The 16,815-nt window shown below is 42.0% G+C and overlaps 1 protein-coding gene across 8 annotated transcripts in view; it reads right to left on the reverse strand.

Moving 5' to 3' along the window:
* The window catches only part of ltbp4 (latent transforming growth factor beta binding protein 4), a 67,605-nt gene that overhangs the window by 47,362 nt on the left and 3,428 nt on the right, over positions 1–16,815 (reverse strand). For 6 of the 8 annotated variants that reach the window (XM_026192607.2, XM_026192606.2, XM_026192605.2 and 3 more), the window contains exons 2-4: positions 13,111–13,181; positions 10,516–11,149; positions 6,428–6,651 (exon numbers count right to left, since the gene is read on the reverse strand). In XM_026192607.2, coding sequence (XP_026048392.2) covers positions 6,428–6,651; positions 10,516–11,149; positions 13,111–13,181 — 929 coding nt within the window. Of the gene's footprint in view, positions 1–6,427; positions 6,652–10,515; positions 11,150–13,110; positions 13,182–13,458; positions 14,458–16,815 lie in introns of those variants that run through there. The other 2 variants (XM_080289225.1, XM_026192603.2) reach the window with 2 other exon arrangements.

Raw genomic sequence — 16,815 nt, forward strand, 5'->3', positions numbered from 1 at the left:
GGCGGAGCGTGGGGGTGGCTTACTGGGCTTAAGCCCGGGTCTTTTTGTCAGAGGCCCGGGGTCTTTTGGAGTGTAATTTTTTCATAGTTAGATGCCTGGCTGACAACTGTATAAAACAAAAAGTACACACAATATTCGAAGCACATAGTGCACACTGTGGGAATTTACGACTGTGCGTGAATCCCCCCTGATATTGGTATGATCCGAGCTCAGGCACTAAGCGACTGAGCGAGGGGGCGGGGCAGCTGCTGCCTGTGAGTGCGCTGTTGGAGAAACGGAGCCAGCCATACTAAGGAGAGCTTAAGTTTGAGCAGGTACCAAAGCAAAGCATTCGTACTGTACAAATAATGTAAATATGACGTGAATCACGAAAGATTGATATGAAACTGATCACTTGACCCATATTACGTTACTCGCTCTTCAAGTGAATCAACAAATGGCGAAATTAAAAGCCGAACAAATGCTATTTTTATTAATGCTGTTTCTTTAGAGAGTCTTAGCTTACGTGTGTTTATTTCATATTTTCAGTTCTTACCCTCCCCGACTAAATCGGTTTCAGTAATGCACTGAAATATAAGAATGGACATTAGAGGCTTCTTTCAAAGAAAAAACTCAGGTAAATGTTATTTTATATATTATGCTTTGTATGTTGTTCAGTATATTTCTATGCAAAACAAGAGGGATTTCAGTACACAGCAGGATATTCACATTTATAACCAGATATTTACACTTTAGGGAGAAAACATTTTTACTGTACAACATCAATTTAGAGTCAACTTTTGTTTTAGATAAATATTGAAACATCTTTTGAATTAGTTAAATGTCAGAATAAAGAGAGACAGAGCTTCTATTTTTATCACTTTCATCAAATGTAGGAGCACATATACACTAAGTTTATTGTTAATTAATAAGAAACTGCAGACGATTCCATTCTGAGCTGAAGAAGCTTCTGATTGGTTCGTAGAGTCCATGTGAGTAAATTGGTGGCACACCTGTGGATGCATATAAGGCAAAACACAGAGCCTGTTTCTGTGATATGGGAACATCAGGAGATGTCAACCAAAACACCAGGAACAGAACTGTGGAGCTCCATAAGTGTGGCTCAGTTTGAATACAATTTGGTGCCATTTACAATTAAGAAATACAGACAGTTTCTCTCTTTACTCTTAAAGTTAACAAATATGTTTTTATATTTATCTAAAAAAATAAACATTTAGTCTGATTTGATGTTACAATTAAAAAAGTGTTTGTGTTTTGATCTGAAGAGTTTGTAAATATCTGGTTTCAACTGTATATTTGATGATTGTCAGCACAAAGAGGGAGAGAGAGGAACAGAGATGAACAAGAGCAGGTGAGACACACATGTTAGTCAAATGGTTGCTTACTAAAAGTATCAGCGTATCATAGGTCCTCATGTATCTCGTATCTCGTGTTTCTTTTTAGGTTTGCTATTTTTCAAATTCTATATTTATTAAGTTCTGCAGCTTGTTTGCACAACAAGGCTAAATAATTATACAAACTTTTCTCAATCTAAATATTGGACTTTGATAGAATTAAAAAAAACAAGTGTAGTGCAGGTCTATGATGATTTTTAGTACTACTTTCATCTAGTTCTGATTCTGGTTCTGTCTTGGTTAAGTCCTCAGTAGTCCTGATTTTGAACTGTTGTAGTCCTGTTTTAATTCCGGATCAGTTCTGGGTCTGGTTGAATTGGGGTTTAGTCCCTGTGTCTTGATGCAGCCCCGACTTTGTTCTGCCTCGCTGCTTAATTAAAAAACTAGTTTAAAGTGTCCTGCATGTGTGATATATATTTTTCCCTACATGAAGTCATTCTTTTTTGAACAAAACTCAAAACAGAGTCTCTTAATCTTTCAGTCATTTCTACCCCCCCCCCCCCAAAAAAAAAAATAAATAAAAAAATCCCACATGCATACTACCCTTTAGGGCTAAGCCCCGGGTGTTTCAAATGTCTGGCTCCGCCTCTGACCGGCCCACCAGGATAAAGATTGAAAATGGGACGGTATGCCCGATGGCCAGTCCAGCTATGGTGGTGACCATGGTGACCATTTAGAAGTCGGCCATCTTGGATACAACTTTTTTTTTTTTTTTTTTCCCCAATAGGAAGAGGGTCATGTGACACATCAAACTTATTGGTAATGTCACAAGACAAACAATGGTGTGCTTGGTTTCAACGTAACTTTATTCTTTCATGAGTTATTTACAAGTTTCTCTTTGTTCACAGCCATTGACATGTCGAAGAGGTTAACACGTGAGGAGCGGATCGAAATTGTGTTGATATCTGGTGAACGCAGTAACCGGGTCATTGCAGCAGATTTCAATACAAGACACCCTACGAGACCACCCGTCTCCCATGCTACAGTTAGCAAACTGCTTGCTAAGTTTCGTGAAACTGGTTCAGTGTTGGATTTGCCAAAATGTGGACGCAAGAAAACTGTCACTAATGAAGAAACATCAGTGGCTGTCCTAGCTTCATTCAGCAAGAGTCCACAGCGTAGCACTCGCCGCATGTCACTGGAGAGTGGCATTAGTCGAACATCCCTTCGGTGGATATCAGCTACTCACAAATGGCACCCTTACAAACTCCAGCTACTGCAGCATCTCAACGAGGATGACCCAGATCGGCCACAGAATTTGCAGAATGAACAAAACAAAAATTGGAACAGGACCCTCAGTTCACGCAGAAGATTTTGTTCAGTGATGAGGCAAACTTTTATGTGAATGGTGAAGATAACAAACAAAACCACCGCTATTGGTCTGACACGAACCCACATTGGATGGATCCCTCCAAGACTGTTGGAACAACAAAAGTGATGGTTTGGTGTGGTATATGGGGTACAATGATAGTGGGTCCATTCTTCATCAATGGAAACCTCAAGGCCACTGGATATTTGAAATTGCTACATGATGATGTGTTTCCCTCTTTATGCACTGAAGCTGGCACGTTCCCTGAGTTTTTCCAGCAAGATGGTGCACCACCACATTATGGGTGCCAGGTCTGAGCATTCCTAGATGAACAGTTTCCTGGAAAGTGGATTGGTCATCTGAAGGCAATTGTCTATGATGTGAAGATACGAGATGTGCAGCACCTGAAACTACGGATACTGGATGCCTGTGCTGGCATTTCTCCTGCGGTGTTGCTATCAGTGTGTGAAGAGTGGGAGAAGAGGGTTGCATTGACAATCCAACACAATGGGCAGCACATTGAACACATTTTATAAGTGGTCAGAAACTTGTAAATAACTCATGAAAGAATAAAGTTACGTTGAAACCAAGCACACCATTGTTTTTCCTGTGACATTACCAATAAGTCTGATGTGTCACATGACCCTCTTCCTATTGAAAAAACAAAAGTTGTATCCAAGATGGCCGACTTCTACATGGCCACCATGGTCACCCCCCATCTTGAGGAGTTTGCCCCCTCACATATACTAATGTGCCACAAACAGGACTTTAAAATCACCAACCATTCCCATGTTATGACGGTGTATCCATATAAATGGCGCACCCTGTAGAATGGGAGGCAGAGCCTTTTCGTCAGATCAGCGATACACGGCTGCTCATAGGGGGCCGTCTGATTGTTGGGCCTTTGCCTCACAGTATAAAGCACTTTGAGGTGAATATTATTGAGGTTCTGTGCTGTATAAATAAAACTGAACCACTGTTGGACTTCACAGGGTGACACTGCGCACTCCAAACCGGCCCCGTGTCACTGAACCAGTAACGGGGGCCCCAGCAGAGGTGAGGCTGTGGCTCTGGCTGGAATAGAGGCTGGTTGTTCCTGTGGGTGTTTTCCTATGAGCTCATGTCCTGACTGACAGACAGAGAGCTGCTGTAAGGCAGAAACAAAACAAGCAATATTATTATTGTTATTACAGCACCACCAGTTTCTTAAGGCTCCGCTCTCACCGCAGGAGTCAGCTTTCACAAATGCTCATAATGATCTGCTCTGTCACAGTTTAAGGAAACGGGAGCTGACGGCCGGCGTTTGATGCCAGCGGGAGCTGCAGGTTTTATTCCTTTTAAAAAGTGAACAACAAAGGTGTGCAAAGGAGGATTTTGCAGCTCACCAACAGGTGCCAGCTAATATTTTTGTTAATGGTACATAACAAAACTCATAAACTCAGTTTTTTTGGACCTGGGTTTGTTTTTATGTTGTCAACCGTTTTTTTTTAACTGATAATCTGACAACGATGGACAAACACACAAAAATTATGGATGCATGTGTTCCAGTCATCCTTAATAAAAGGACTCAGATCAAGCCAAACTGGAAACATCTCAGAACCAGCTTCCACCAGAGCTATGAGAAAGCCTCCATCTGCAGCTTTCAGCCGTTCCTGCATGAACCGGGTTCTCCCCAAAGCAGAACAAAGACAGGAACTGTTTACAGGTCTAATCACGGCGATCAGGCCCGGACTCTGACACCGCATTAACGCTGTCCTTATCTGAAGTGCACAATGAAAACATGGCTTCCAGCTCCATTAACACATGGTGGGTGGAAACAAACAGCGCATTCCTGCAGCGCATGGCTGATAGACGCGCGCCTTTTATCCATCAGCACCAACATATCGACTCCGCTCAGGTTATTAGAGAAAATAATGATCCACACGTAGTGGTATGTGAGGCGAATACACGGTTACTCTTACTGTGCCCAAACATGATCGGACACGTTAAGAGCGCTGTGAAATCTGTAACACCACACCAGAATTTTAACTTTTTTTTATTTTTTTGGCATTTTAGCCTTTATTGGATAGAGAGAGGCAGGAATACAGGGAAAGAGAGAGAGGAAGACATGCAGCAAAGGGTCGGACTGAAACCCAGGCCACTACATGCAGCACATAGTTGCTGAGCACCCACTGAGCTAATCTGGCACCCTTTTTATATGAAATTATATGAAAAAGCCAATATGGCAACCTTAGAGTGCAAAGGGTGCATCATAAAGATTGTTTGTATTTTACTTAAATTTATTTCAGAGTCAACCTCCACCTTTGGTTATTGTCTCATCAGCATCAGGTCCAGTATTGGACACAATTTTGTCTTTTGTGCTATTTTATCAAACTTTGGCCCGTTCTTGATTTCTTCGTTTTTTTGCTTATTTCTCACACTTAAAGTTACAGTGTGTAAAATCTCACCACTAGATGTCAGCAGATTGCAGTTATGTTTTCTTGCACTCCCACTGTAGCATAATCCTAGCTACAATGGCTGCTGTAGGACAAAAAGCTCTCATTCATCTGTGCTGAGTGTAGGCTGTCAGTCCGCTGCTTACCTCAGCTGTTAGTATGTGTCCACGTCTACGTACTCTGGATATGAGTCGATTTGAGCGGGTGACGCTCACGTCTGTCTGATGACAGTGTCACTAAAGCTAGTTGTTGAGTATACCCTGAACTTTTCTGTCTTTTCTGTATTAATTATACATGTGATTAACAAACTATTTAATTTTTTTTATCAAGTTGGTTCCATTAATTGTTGAAACATTAAATACATTAATAAATAATTCAATCAATTTATTTTTGCAATAATGGCCCTCAGTGTTTATTTTTGCTGCTGTTAGCTGCCATTAGCTGCAGTTAACTCCTGTTTGCCTCTGTTCTCTTTCTCTTTGATCCCTAGCTGGCGTTGGGTCTGGATCGACTCCTAAGCCCATACACTGCTGTGGGTGCCAATGGTTGTAGAATTTCCTTCACAACTCGTTGCCATGCATGGCGATCGTTGGCGATTGTCCTGGCCTCATCAAGATTTATTCTGCCCCTGATGTCATCTTTGACCTGTTTTAGCCATGTTTTCTTCGGTGCCGTTCGGTGGATTCTCTACTGGGTGGGTCGTTTACGTCAGAGGAGTTGATGTGGTAGTCTCCTCCCATCCATTCAACACACATGGCCAAACCATCGCAATCAGCGTTTTTGAATTTGCCCCTCAATTGGCGGTTGGTTGTCGCATCTCCGTCGGATGTCCTTGTTTCGAAGGCGGCCTCGAAGTGATACTCGTAATATCTGTCGAAGGCAGCGTATCTGGAAAACTTCAAGTTTGTTGAGGTCTTCTTTGAGCACAGTCCACGTTTCAGATCCATAGAGTAAAATCAGCAGGATCAGCGTCCGGAAAAGGCGGATTTTGGTCAAGATGGAAATATTGGTTTGCTTCCACAGTTTTCTAACAATAACTTCATGTATTAAAGGGGGAGAAAAACTATCCTTTCCAAAGAGTAAAGTTAATAAATTTCCAACTTAACAACGGCTGCAGTTACTTTTTCACACAGGGCTTTAAGGAGATTTTTTTCCCTTCATAAACAAAATCATCATTAAAAAACTGCATTTTGTATTTACCTGGGTTAGCTTTATCTAATATTAAAACTGTCTGACAATATGAAACATGTAAGTGTAAAAAAAACATTCAAAAATATGACATCACTGACCTGTCAGGGTGTTGAAATGGACGCTGTACTGCCCCTTCTGGGTGTGGAACGTCTTCACACTTGTTTTCAGCGAGGAGGATGAGGAAGCATTAAAAGGGGAGGTTGCACTGTGAACTTTATTCGTCTCCCTCTCAATGTGCTTCATCAGCAGGGCGGCCATCTTGTCACCTCTTCCTCCCTGTGACAGAGTCTTTCTCAGCAGCACTGCCTGGACCTCTCTCAGGCTGTTACATACATTATATAACAGTGAACACATAATATGTAGTCAATAAACACAAAAAATACATAAACAAAAAATTTACTTTAAATATACACAAAAACTATCATTTACAATGTAAGAATATATGATTACAATTTTACCATCAGACTAAATAACACTAACAGCTGAACAGGAATAACACTAACAGCTGAAAAAGAATAACACTTACACCTGAACACTAACAGCTGAACAGGAATAACACTAACAGCTGAACAGCAATAACACTAGCTGCTGAACAGGAATAACATTGACAGCTGAACACTAACAGCTGAACAGCAATAACACTAGCTGCTGAACACTAACAGCTGAACAGTAATAACACTGACAGCTGAACACTAACAGCTTAACAGTAATAACACTAACAGCTGAAAAAGAATAACACTTACAGCTGAACAGGAATAACACTAACAGCTGAACAGCAATAACACTAACAGCTGAACAGGAATAACACTAACAGCTGAACAGCAATAACACTAACAGCTGAACAGGAATAACACTGACAGCTGAAAAAGAATAACACTTACACCTGAACAGGAATAACACTAACAGCTGAACAGCAATCACACTAACAGCTGAACAGCAATCACACTAACAGCTGAACAGCAATAACACTAGCTGCTGAACAGGAATAACACTGACAGCTGAACACTAACAGCTGAACAGTAATAACACTGACAGCTGAACACTAACAGCTGAACAGTAATAACACTAACAGCTGAACAGTAATGGCACTACAAGCTGAACAGTAATAACTGATAGCTAGCAGATAGCTAATTAGCTAAGTTCATTTAATAGTAAGTTAATAGTAAGTTATTAAGTTAATCTTTTGTAACTTTAATTGTAGTTAGCATCTTTTAAAATAATTTTATTCATATTTACTATCTTTCTAAAACTTCAGCCACTGTTAGCATGTTTTTAGAGAGGTTTTGCAGACACGTGACCACTTAGTGCTTGTCAGCCATTTTGCGTGTGTAACAATCTTGACACCTCAAGTTAGTGAAACACATACCAAATATTATGCAGATAAGATAAACTATGGCAACTATGAGTAAACAAGTGTTGGTGTGAAGTCCCTGGCACTTTCCCGGACTTCGTGCCACATGATTTATATCATTATGTTATCAACGATCCCTCAAATTATACTGGAGAAAATCTGAAGCCCAACAAAATTTTGCACGCTTACTAGTATTTTGTGTCAAGATAGGTAACAAACATCAGTCACTGAACTCTGCCTGGAATTGCAGTCACTTGAATGAGTGGACCACGGTCACTGATCACTGCTTAGACATTTACTTGATTTTTTATGACATTTTGACATGTCTCTGCGTATTATTCCTTACACTGTCGACGAGTAAGCCTCGCTGATTGATGACAGTGACACTGAGGTAAATTGTTGATGAGAACTGTTGTAATTTTCTGTCAGTAAGCACTGCTGTTTTTGCCTGTTAGCTGCTGTTAGCACCTGTTTGCCGTTGTTACTGAAAACCTTTGTGAAGTGGCTCTAACTTGGGCACATTCCCACTTAGCTAAAAACTCTCATTTGATGTGAGAATATAATTAAGCTGTTTTTCAAACGAAAAGTACTTTTAGGATGCTGGAGCCTAATTTTAGCTGGCATGATGTTAACTTGTAAAATTATGTTGTTGTTCAGCTGGCCAGGTACTGAGGGCAGCGTGTCTGATATATTTTTAGTCTTCTTTTAAAAAAAAAAAAAAGCTGTTTTCACAGGAAATCAAACAGAATGTCAGTTACAGATTATACATCTGACCCAGTGTAGCTCCAGTGTTATGCTTTCCTAGGGCAGTAAACTGAGAGAATGATTTCAAGTGGCCATAAATAGAGTGATAGAAAACAGTGGTGCAGCAGCAGCAGAGTGAACAAACAGCACAGATTAATCTGCTGGAGCTGATAACCACAGAGATGCCCTACAGTCTGATGCAAAGTTTATTTTTCATTCCTGAACTTAAATGTTACAGCTGCCACTTTGTCGCTTTTTATGAGCCACAAAAAGCACAGTACAGACAAAACCGGCTCTAGATTTAGAGCTCTGGAGAGATCTGAAAAGCCTGTTCCAAACATGCAGCTTCTGAACATTATTTCAACTAGAAGAAAAAATATAACTTCAACCAGTTTAACCCTCTGGTGGGGGGGGGGGGGGGGGGGGGGGTGTCAAACTTCTTCCAACCAAAGACTCTATAAATACTCGAGAACTCCCACTTTCTGGAGTTCCTGTCCATAGGATGTTCTTTCAAGCTTGTATGGACTGATAATTTAAATTTTGTGGGGTTAACCTTTTACTTCATCATGCTTTTAGTTTAGACACGTAAATCAGTGCTGGATTTATTAAAAGTAAAACGAATTGCTGTAAATTCAAAAAGCTGTACTTTCAAGATTGTTAGTTAGACCAACGGGTTTTTGAAGCGTAGCCTGTAAAGGTGAGTGCATGCTCAAAATGATGAGTTAACATCGTTTGGTAAGTGACACGATGTTGACAATATTGATCCGATCCTTACTCAAAATCCTGGATCAGATATCAGCAACCAGATCTATCACATCTGAGTCCGTGTTGTTCTAAGTTTACTTCATCAGAAATGCTGAATGTTTTTTTAACAACTCATTCATTTCACACTGCATCAGTACAAAGGTACCAACAGACACCTAACGGTAAGGTGTTGGTAAAAACCTTCCTCATCAAGAGGAAGTTTCTCAAGCCGTCCTCAGGATGATGTCAGCTTAAGACACTGAAACCACACCGAACACCGACCTGATCTTAATGCAGGTTTGATGTGCAGCTAGAAAAAAAAACTTTAGGTTTTTGTTGATAAATAAGTGTTGATGAATTATTAAATCCTTGTTTAGTCATACCGAAATTATCAGCAGATACCGAAAGCCATGATTTCAAACCAGAGAAGGAAAGAGATGAATTGCTGACACTCTGTCCCAGATCAGAGGGGTTCGGTGTTTATCCAAAATCTACACAAACTCAGAGGCATCCTTAGCAACCCTCTTGTTGTTGTGATGAAAAAAGTCTTTACTGTGAAAAACTTCTGTTTAATCTGCAGCAGACAGAACATAAAACATTCTCCCACAGCCTGTAGGGACCATGGCTCTAACCTTTGACCTCCACCACCTGACCTATGACTCAAGGGTTGTGCTGACTTTCAGTTTGTGAATCTGGATTTCAGCAGAGGTCAGACTCTCCGGAGAAGTGAAAGCTTAGGTCTTTCTTCCCATCTCCTCATCTGGATCTGAGGTGACGGATTTGTGGAACAAAGATCAGGATGGATGGAAAAGTTTTCCCAGCTGATTCTGGAACATTTAAAAAATTTTAGAGCCTCCAGCAGCTTCAGGAAGTAGTGCCTGATCTTTGTACAACATACAGTGCACAGTACAGCGTATATAATCAAATAAAGAACTCCACCTGGTGTCTGAACAGAGAACGGCACTGACTGTGCAGTGATGATGAGGAAGAAGAAAAAGCAGGAGAGAGAAGGACAAAGAGGAGCTACAAAACAGCTGGTTAAACTCTCCAGATTCTAAGGAAAGGTGCCTCAGTGCATCCTTCATCATCTCCTTTAGCAAAGGAGACACTGGAGGATCCTTTGTGAAAGGAGAGGGGGTTAGACTGTCCCCCCACCTTAAACACGCTCTGAGCTTAAATAAAGAGAGTTACAGAGTTAAAGTTTCCCATCAAGGTCGAGGAAGAGTGGACCAGAAAAGACTCAGGAGGGATTTTATTTTTGTGACCCAGGACAGAGGAGTGGAAACAAGGAGGTTAGGAAAGGAAAAAGAGAAGATGAGAAGATAAAGAAGATGAGTTTTTTGTTACCTCAGCTTTTTTGCTCCCGCCATCTTTTTCTCCTTCCCCTCATTCTGATCCTCCTCGTCCTGTCCTGGATCAAACTCGGGTGGAGGCATTTCGAAAGTGCCTGGTCTCCTCTCCTCTGCTTCAGATCCAGAATCAGAACTCTGATTGGAGGCTGTCAGCCCTTCATCTGGATCTGGATCGAACCGGATTACAGTGGGATATTTTGGGGAGGCTTGGTTCTCCTCACGAGTCAGAAACCGCTTGGAAACACCTCCTCCACTGTCAGCTCCATCATTCTCTTCAGTTTGACCTCCAAAGCCTACAGCTTTGGCAGGACCAGAGTCAGGGACCTTTGTGTCCTCCTCTCCATCAGCCTGAGCAGAAGTCGGGTTCGGGTCTGAAGGTTCAGGTGGAGGTTCGGGTGGAGGTGAGCTGGCAGCAGGTTTGGTGCTTCTCTGGGGGCTCAGAGCTGGTTGTGGTGGGATCCGGAGGGGTCTGAGGTGGACCGGGAACTCTGTCGGGTGGATGGATGTCAGCAGGTGTCCTGGTGCAGAAAGGGGCAGCTGACAGTGGTAACCATGGAAACCTTGTCTGCACACGCACCTGTTAAACTGTCGACACAGCGCCCCGTTACGGCAGGGAGGAGAACACCTGGCTGAAGAAGAAGGAGAGCGCGCTTCATTAACAGAACATTACTGCAGCGTAGACAGCAGTCAAATACCCTGATGTAACAAAGCCGGGCCGATCTCACTGTGAAACCAGCAGCTCATTGGCTAATGGACCATCAGTCATAAGTCATTAGCTAATGAGCATACCACAAATAATCCTCCATTTGAAATGTAGACTTATTATTATTCAATGTGACCCACAACGACAGTCTGAGCCCCAAACTCAGCAGGAAGATGTCTACAGGGGTTAACAAAAAGCTGTTTTCTATGTCTGTTTGCACAGTTATTGCCATCTGGTGGCTTTCAGGCAGAATGCAGCTGTAACACTTATCATTACGCACTTTGTAGCTGAAAGACGGGTTGGTAACATGATCAGGTATAAAAAGAGCATGTTTAGGAGGCAGAGTTTCCTAGAAGGACAGATGAGCAGAGGCTGACCACTCTGCAAAAATCTGCGCCTTCAAACTAGAACAGTTTCAAAATAATGTTCCTTACTGTGAACATATATATGTATATAGATATATATAGCACATCTCTCTCTGTGAGCGTCGGCAGCACTGCATTAAAACATCAGTGCATGTGCTGAGGAACACTTCCAGAAACCAGCGTCTGTGAGCAGCTCGACCTGCAGGTTACTGCTGCATCACTCAATCACTCAGAGTGATGGTTTTTAACTCTGCAGTTTCTCAGGATAACCAGCGTTTTATTCTTTTATTCTCTTTGGTTTGATCTGCATTTCCTGTCTGACAAACAGAAACTCAGCGCCAGCGTTTCCCTCTGTGAGTCTGCAGACCAACTGCTCAACAATGTGACTAAACACAAAACTTCACTCTGCACGCCCTGAGCTGAGTGTGTGTGTGTGTGTGTGTGTGTGTGTGTGTGTGAGAGAGAGAGAAAGCGAGTCAGAGGCAAAATCTGTTTCTATTCACGAGTTTCTGCTTCAGACAATCCCCATAATCCCGTCCTGAAAGAAACCATTAGGATCCACGTGTGTAAAATTACTTTTATATGTGGCTAATCTGCACAGAATAACAACACACACACACACACACACACACACACACACACACATGATATAATATCCCATTATATCCTGCATGGATTCAGCCCCTGGATCCAGATTAGTCTGAGATATTTTGTCTGGGACGTCCTGATGATGTTTCACAGTCTGATTTGTTTTTGCTGATATGAAGAGAAAAGCTGAAGAACAATCACCCAGTTTATTCTCCTCTCGTTTGGAGCTGAGCCGCTAAACAATAAGTGTTGGAAAAAAAAATCATCATCTGGATGAACAAATCGATCATGTGACCCTGTGACAGAGGGCGAAAAAAGTTGTTAGGTTTTAGCTAAGAATTCAAATCTGAGTTCAACAGTGAGCGCTCAGTTTTTACGGACTCAGGAAGTGAATTTCCTGCTCATCGTCTCCACTAATGTTTCAGCAGCTTTAGCCGTTTCCATGTTAGCTTCGTTTATCAGCACCAGAGGTTTCCTTTGATTAACAGGAAGAAGCAGGTTCAGATTTTATGAATTAAAAATGAACCGTTAGCTTTGAGAAGCAACTCTGCTTTAAACTTTGTTCTGTGGGAGCGCCTGCAGGTCTGCAGGTGGAGTGCATAAATCCAGCTCTGCATATGGACTCCACCACTCAGCATCATTTCACACTTTAAACTGTGATGCACGCTGACAGCAGCTCCACCTGACCTGCATTATCAGATCCGTCTGTGCAGACTCAGCAACTGGACGCTGGGTGGATGCTATGGGCATCCATCTGGGCTGCACCCTGAGGACCAAAATCAACCAAATCTGCAGATGGATCAGTGTGCATGCTTGTTGCAGGTGTGTGCTGCAGATATGTTAAACTGCGCAGCAAGATGAGTGATGTTGACTAAAATAAAGAACACTTCTAACAAAATTCATGCTAGTGGTGGTTCCCTCACGTTATACTCACGTTTGGTGCATCTCCTAGTTTTAGGCGACAGCATCCATCCAGCACAGCAGCGATCTCCACATACTCGAGGCCTGCAGAGAAAGGAGGCGTTTTAAACTTTAAGACTTGATGTGATGGCATGCCACACATGGTAAGCTCCACACCTCATCACCCGTTGATTCACTTTAGTTTAATTTACAGTCACTACTTTAAAATATTCTATTTATTGTTCAATATCGTTTCTTTGTTAAATGTATTCATTTTTCCATCACACCTTCCAATGTTTATATGGCGTGCACACATATTAACCTTGCAAGGTCAAAGTTCTGTTTTATGTTATATTAATACATCTTTCTTTGTTTGAGTTACCTGGGGGTTGGTGTCTCCTCCTGTCTGGCAAAAGGTGTGGCAAAGGGCTGGGAGACCTGAAGTACTGCTGACAGCCTAATTGGATTGCACCACATGCTTCATTGCCTGGGGGGTGTTTCATGTTTGTTTAAATGTTTTGTATTAGTTGGTTATATGGCAGCCATCTTGTTTTCCCCCGTGTGTGTCATTTGGTTTAGCTAAACCAGTATTTAAGTCCCCCTGTGTGTCATTTCAGCAGGTCAGTTTACCATATGTTTGTTTGAGGTTTTGTTAATTGTTATCTTGAGTTTAGTCTGTTGAGTTGACCTCTTTTATTGTTCTGCCTGTTTAAGTTTTGGCTTTGTTAAATATATTTTCATATTTTTGGGTCAATAAAACCCGTTTTTTGAATTAAAACCACCTGTGTCCTTTATGCTTTACTGCTTGGTCCCTGACACTTGATTTAGAAGTAATAAAAGGTAAAAAAAACCATTCCCTCCTTACAAACAAGCAGTCCGCTATTTGCGGCTGGGTTCACGGTCTTCCAATAAAACATTTAAACATTCCCAGTAAACCGTTACCTCGCAGGTCTTCTGGAAAAAGGAGTCAATTCACAGGCAAACCTTGGATCAAGAGCCGCTGCCCCTCATCAAAGTGACGGGCCAGTGTGACTCCACAGCTGTGTGCAACAGGAAGTGTGAGGGAAACCAGAGAAAGGATTTGTTTGAAAGCTTAACACAAGCAGTCAGCTGATCAAAGGTGTTGGATCACCCTGCAGAGAAAACATGATCCCAAACAGCCAATCAGAGCCCTAAAGACACTGAATCCTGAGCATTAGGGTTCGTGGGTTTTTTCCGAGACAATTGCTCTAAATCCAAAACTGAGTCTGAGATTAACTCAAATCTAGAACGATGAAACCAAAGTGGAAATCACTCTAGAAACACTTCCCAAAGACAAAAAGGTCTTTGGGAGTCTTTCTGGCATCGAGACCACTTAAATCCACCCAAGAACTCTTCCACACCAGGGGAGCTGGTTCTAGGCTGTTGTCCATTGGTACAAGATGCTCCAAAACCAGAGATTAAATATCATTGAAGTCTATTTTACTCACATTCACATTAAAAGTGAAGAAACTGAGACAGTCTGAACAGCAAGTTTCCAAGAGGTCCCAAAACCAAGTCCTGAAGTGGTCAAACTCTGTGCAACACAAGTTATGGAGTCAGTCTGAGGTCACACAAACACCCGAAGATGAGCAGCCAAAAAGTAAATGGGCAAGTTCTCTGGTGCATATTTTGGATGGAGACATTTGTGTGTTAGGCTACACTTTTGGGAAATGCCACTGATGCTTCTCCACTGAAAATAAGTGGAACTAGTTCTAGATTTTAAAGAACGCTGTGGGAGTCGTGGTAACTGTGGGAAGTTCTCCAATATTCATTAACAGAGAAAGTTCTGTCTCGGCAGCAACTTCACTGCAATCCTTTGAAGCCAAGTCCGTAGATCAGTCTGAAAACTGGTCTTTGTGCACCTGGAGACAGCTTCGAAAACATCAAACATCAAATACTGATCCATTTCTCGCTTTGCATCTTTTTGCATGAACGTAACAGAAACACAACTTTATGTTAAACATCTATAATGCAGCTGAAAAAGGCTTAAGAACAATCCGGGCTGCAGGCTTGCTTCAAGAACATCTCGGTATCCCAAGGAAGTGGATGTGGAGGGGAATGTGAGGATATCTCTGTGACCTGGGTAAGTGGGAGAAAATTGATTATATATATTGTTTAGGCTGGAGATCTTCTGATGTTCAGACATGAAAGCAACAAGGCGGTCTAACAGATATAACTCTGACAGCGATGAATACACCGGGCTCGGGCTTGGTTCGGGTTTCGGGGGCGGCGGCAGAGATGAGACGCTGTTTGTTAAATGTAGCCGACCAAGTGTGGACACAGCTTCTCTGCAGAGGATTTAATCATTACTCACAGCGTACCGGTCGTATTGTAGCAGCACAGGAGGCCCCACTAACTCACACCGGGATCAGTGTGTGTCCAAACAAAGATTTAGCATTACCACACATACAGTCCTGAACCTGTATACACACAGACGGGTGAGTCCGGAGAGAGGCGCAGGGGTACAAGTTAGAGCAAAGACCCCTTCATACAGGAACGGCAGCTGATAGAAATAAGCACGTCGCAAGATTTCTGCTGGTTCACCAGATTAAATTTAAGATTTTAAGACCTTTAATACAAAGACATTCGAAGGATTTTCCTGAGTCTGCAAAGCACGACAAAAAGCTCAGCGTAAATACGTTTTGTTGATGCTTTCACCTGCAGCCTTAGAGCAACACAATCATCGAATAATCCCCAAGTATTCAAACTGCAGAATAATCTGAAGTGTCTGATCATTTCCAGAACCATATTTGCATGATCTGTGGTTTAAAATCATCCTTCTTTATCTTATACTGGAACTTAGTGTGTCCTCTCTCTGAAACAAGTGTTTTAGTGTCTCCCACTTTAAAACAGCTTTCACCTGATCAAATATGATGATCCACAATAGCCAGCAAGTGAAAGTTAAAGCTCTGCTTTCAGAGTCAATCGAATAAATAAAAATCGAAACACATTCAGTTTAGTAGAAACACATCAGAAGCTAAAAATAAGAAATCTTTCCTCAGGAAAGCGACTGAGAACAAATCGTCCTACAAACAGAGTAATGACCCTCCTCCAGGTCATGCAGACCTGCAGACAGCATTTCATTTTGCAGCAGCTTTTATAAAATTAACTGTTTCTCAAACAACTAATCAGTCATCTAATCGCTGCACTTTAAGGAAACAAGGGATTAATGAAGTTAAGCTGCCAACAATAACACGGTGACGGTCATACGAGACTCTTTCTGGGGACGAAGCACAGTGCTGAATCTGAATGAGTGTTTTTATATTTTCATTACAAGCTGTTCTGTTAAAATGACTACAACCTGTGCCACGTCAGGTGCAGGGGGAGGGGCATAAACACACACACACACACGGCTGTTTCACTGACTTTTCGGGGACATTATCCCAGAGTTTCACCAACACCAAAGACCTACAAGAATGACCCAGAAGTCAGGAAGGAGCCCGAGTCGGCTCGAGTCAGGGAGTCCACAGCTGCTCTGAAACCACGAGCCTGTGTTTGCTTCCTACGCTCTCAGACACTTTGAGCTTCAAAGAATCTGCTTTAGCCTTCAGACACTGAGCAGCTTGTTGGCCTCCACATTTCATCCACAAAGAAAACTACAAACACAAAGCTCGCCCTCAGTCAGTCTGAGCTTTCTCCGTCCTTTATTAACGTGTAGGGTTTTTGGTATTTCCTGTCGTACATCTCCTGTTCCAGAGGGAAACGCTCATTTTAAACA

This window comes from Astatotilapia calliptera, chromosome 14 (assembly GCF_964374335.1).
Source record: "Astatotilapia calliptera chromosome 14, fAstCal68.1, whole genome shotgun sequence".
NCBI classification, from domain to species: domain Eukaryota; kingdom Metazoa; phylum Chordata; class Actinopteri; order Cichliformes; family Cichlidae; genus Astatotilapia; species Astatotilapia calliptera.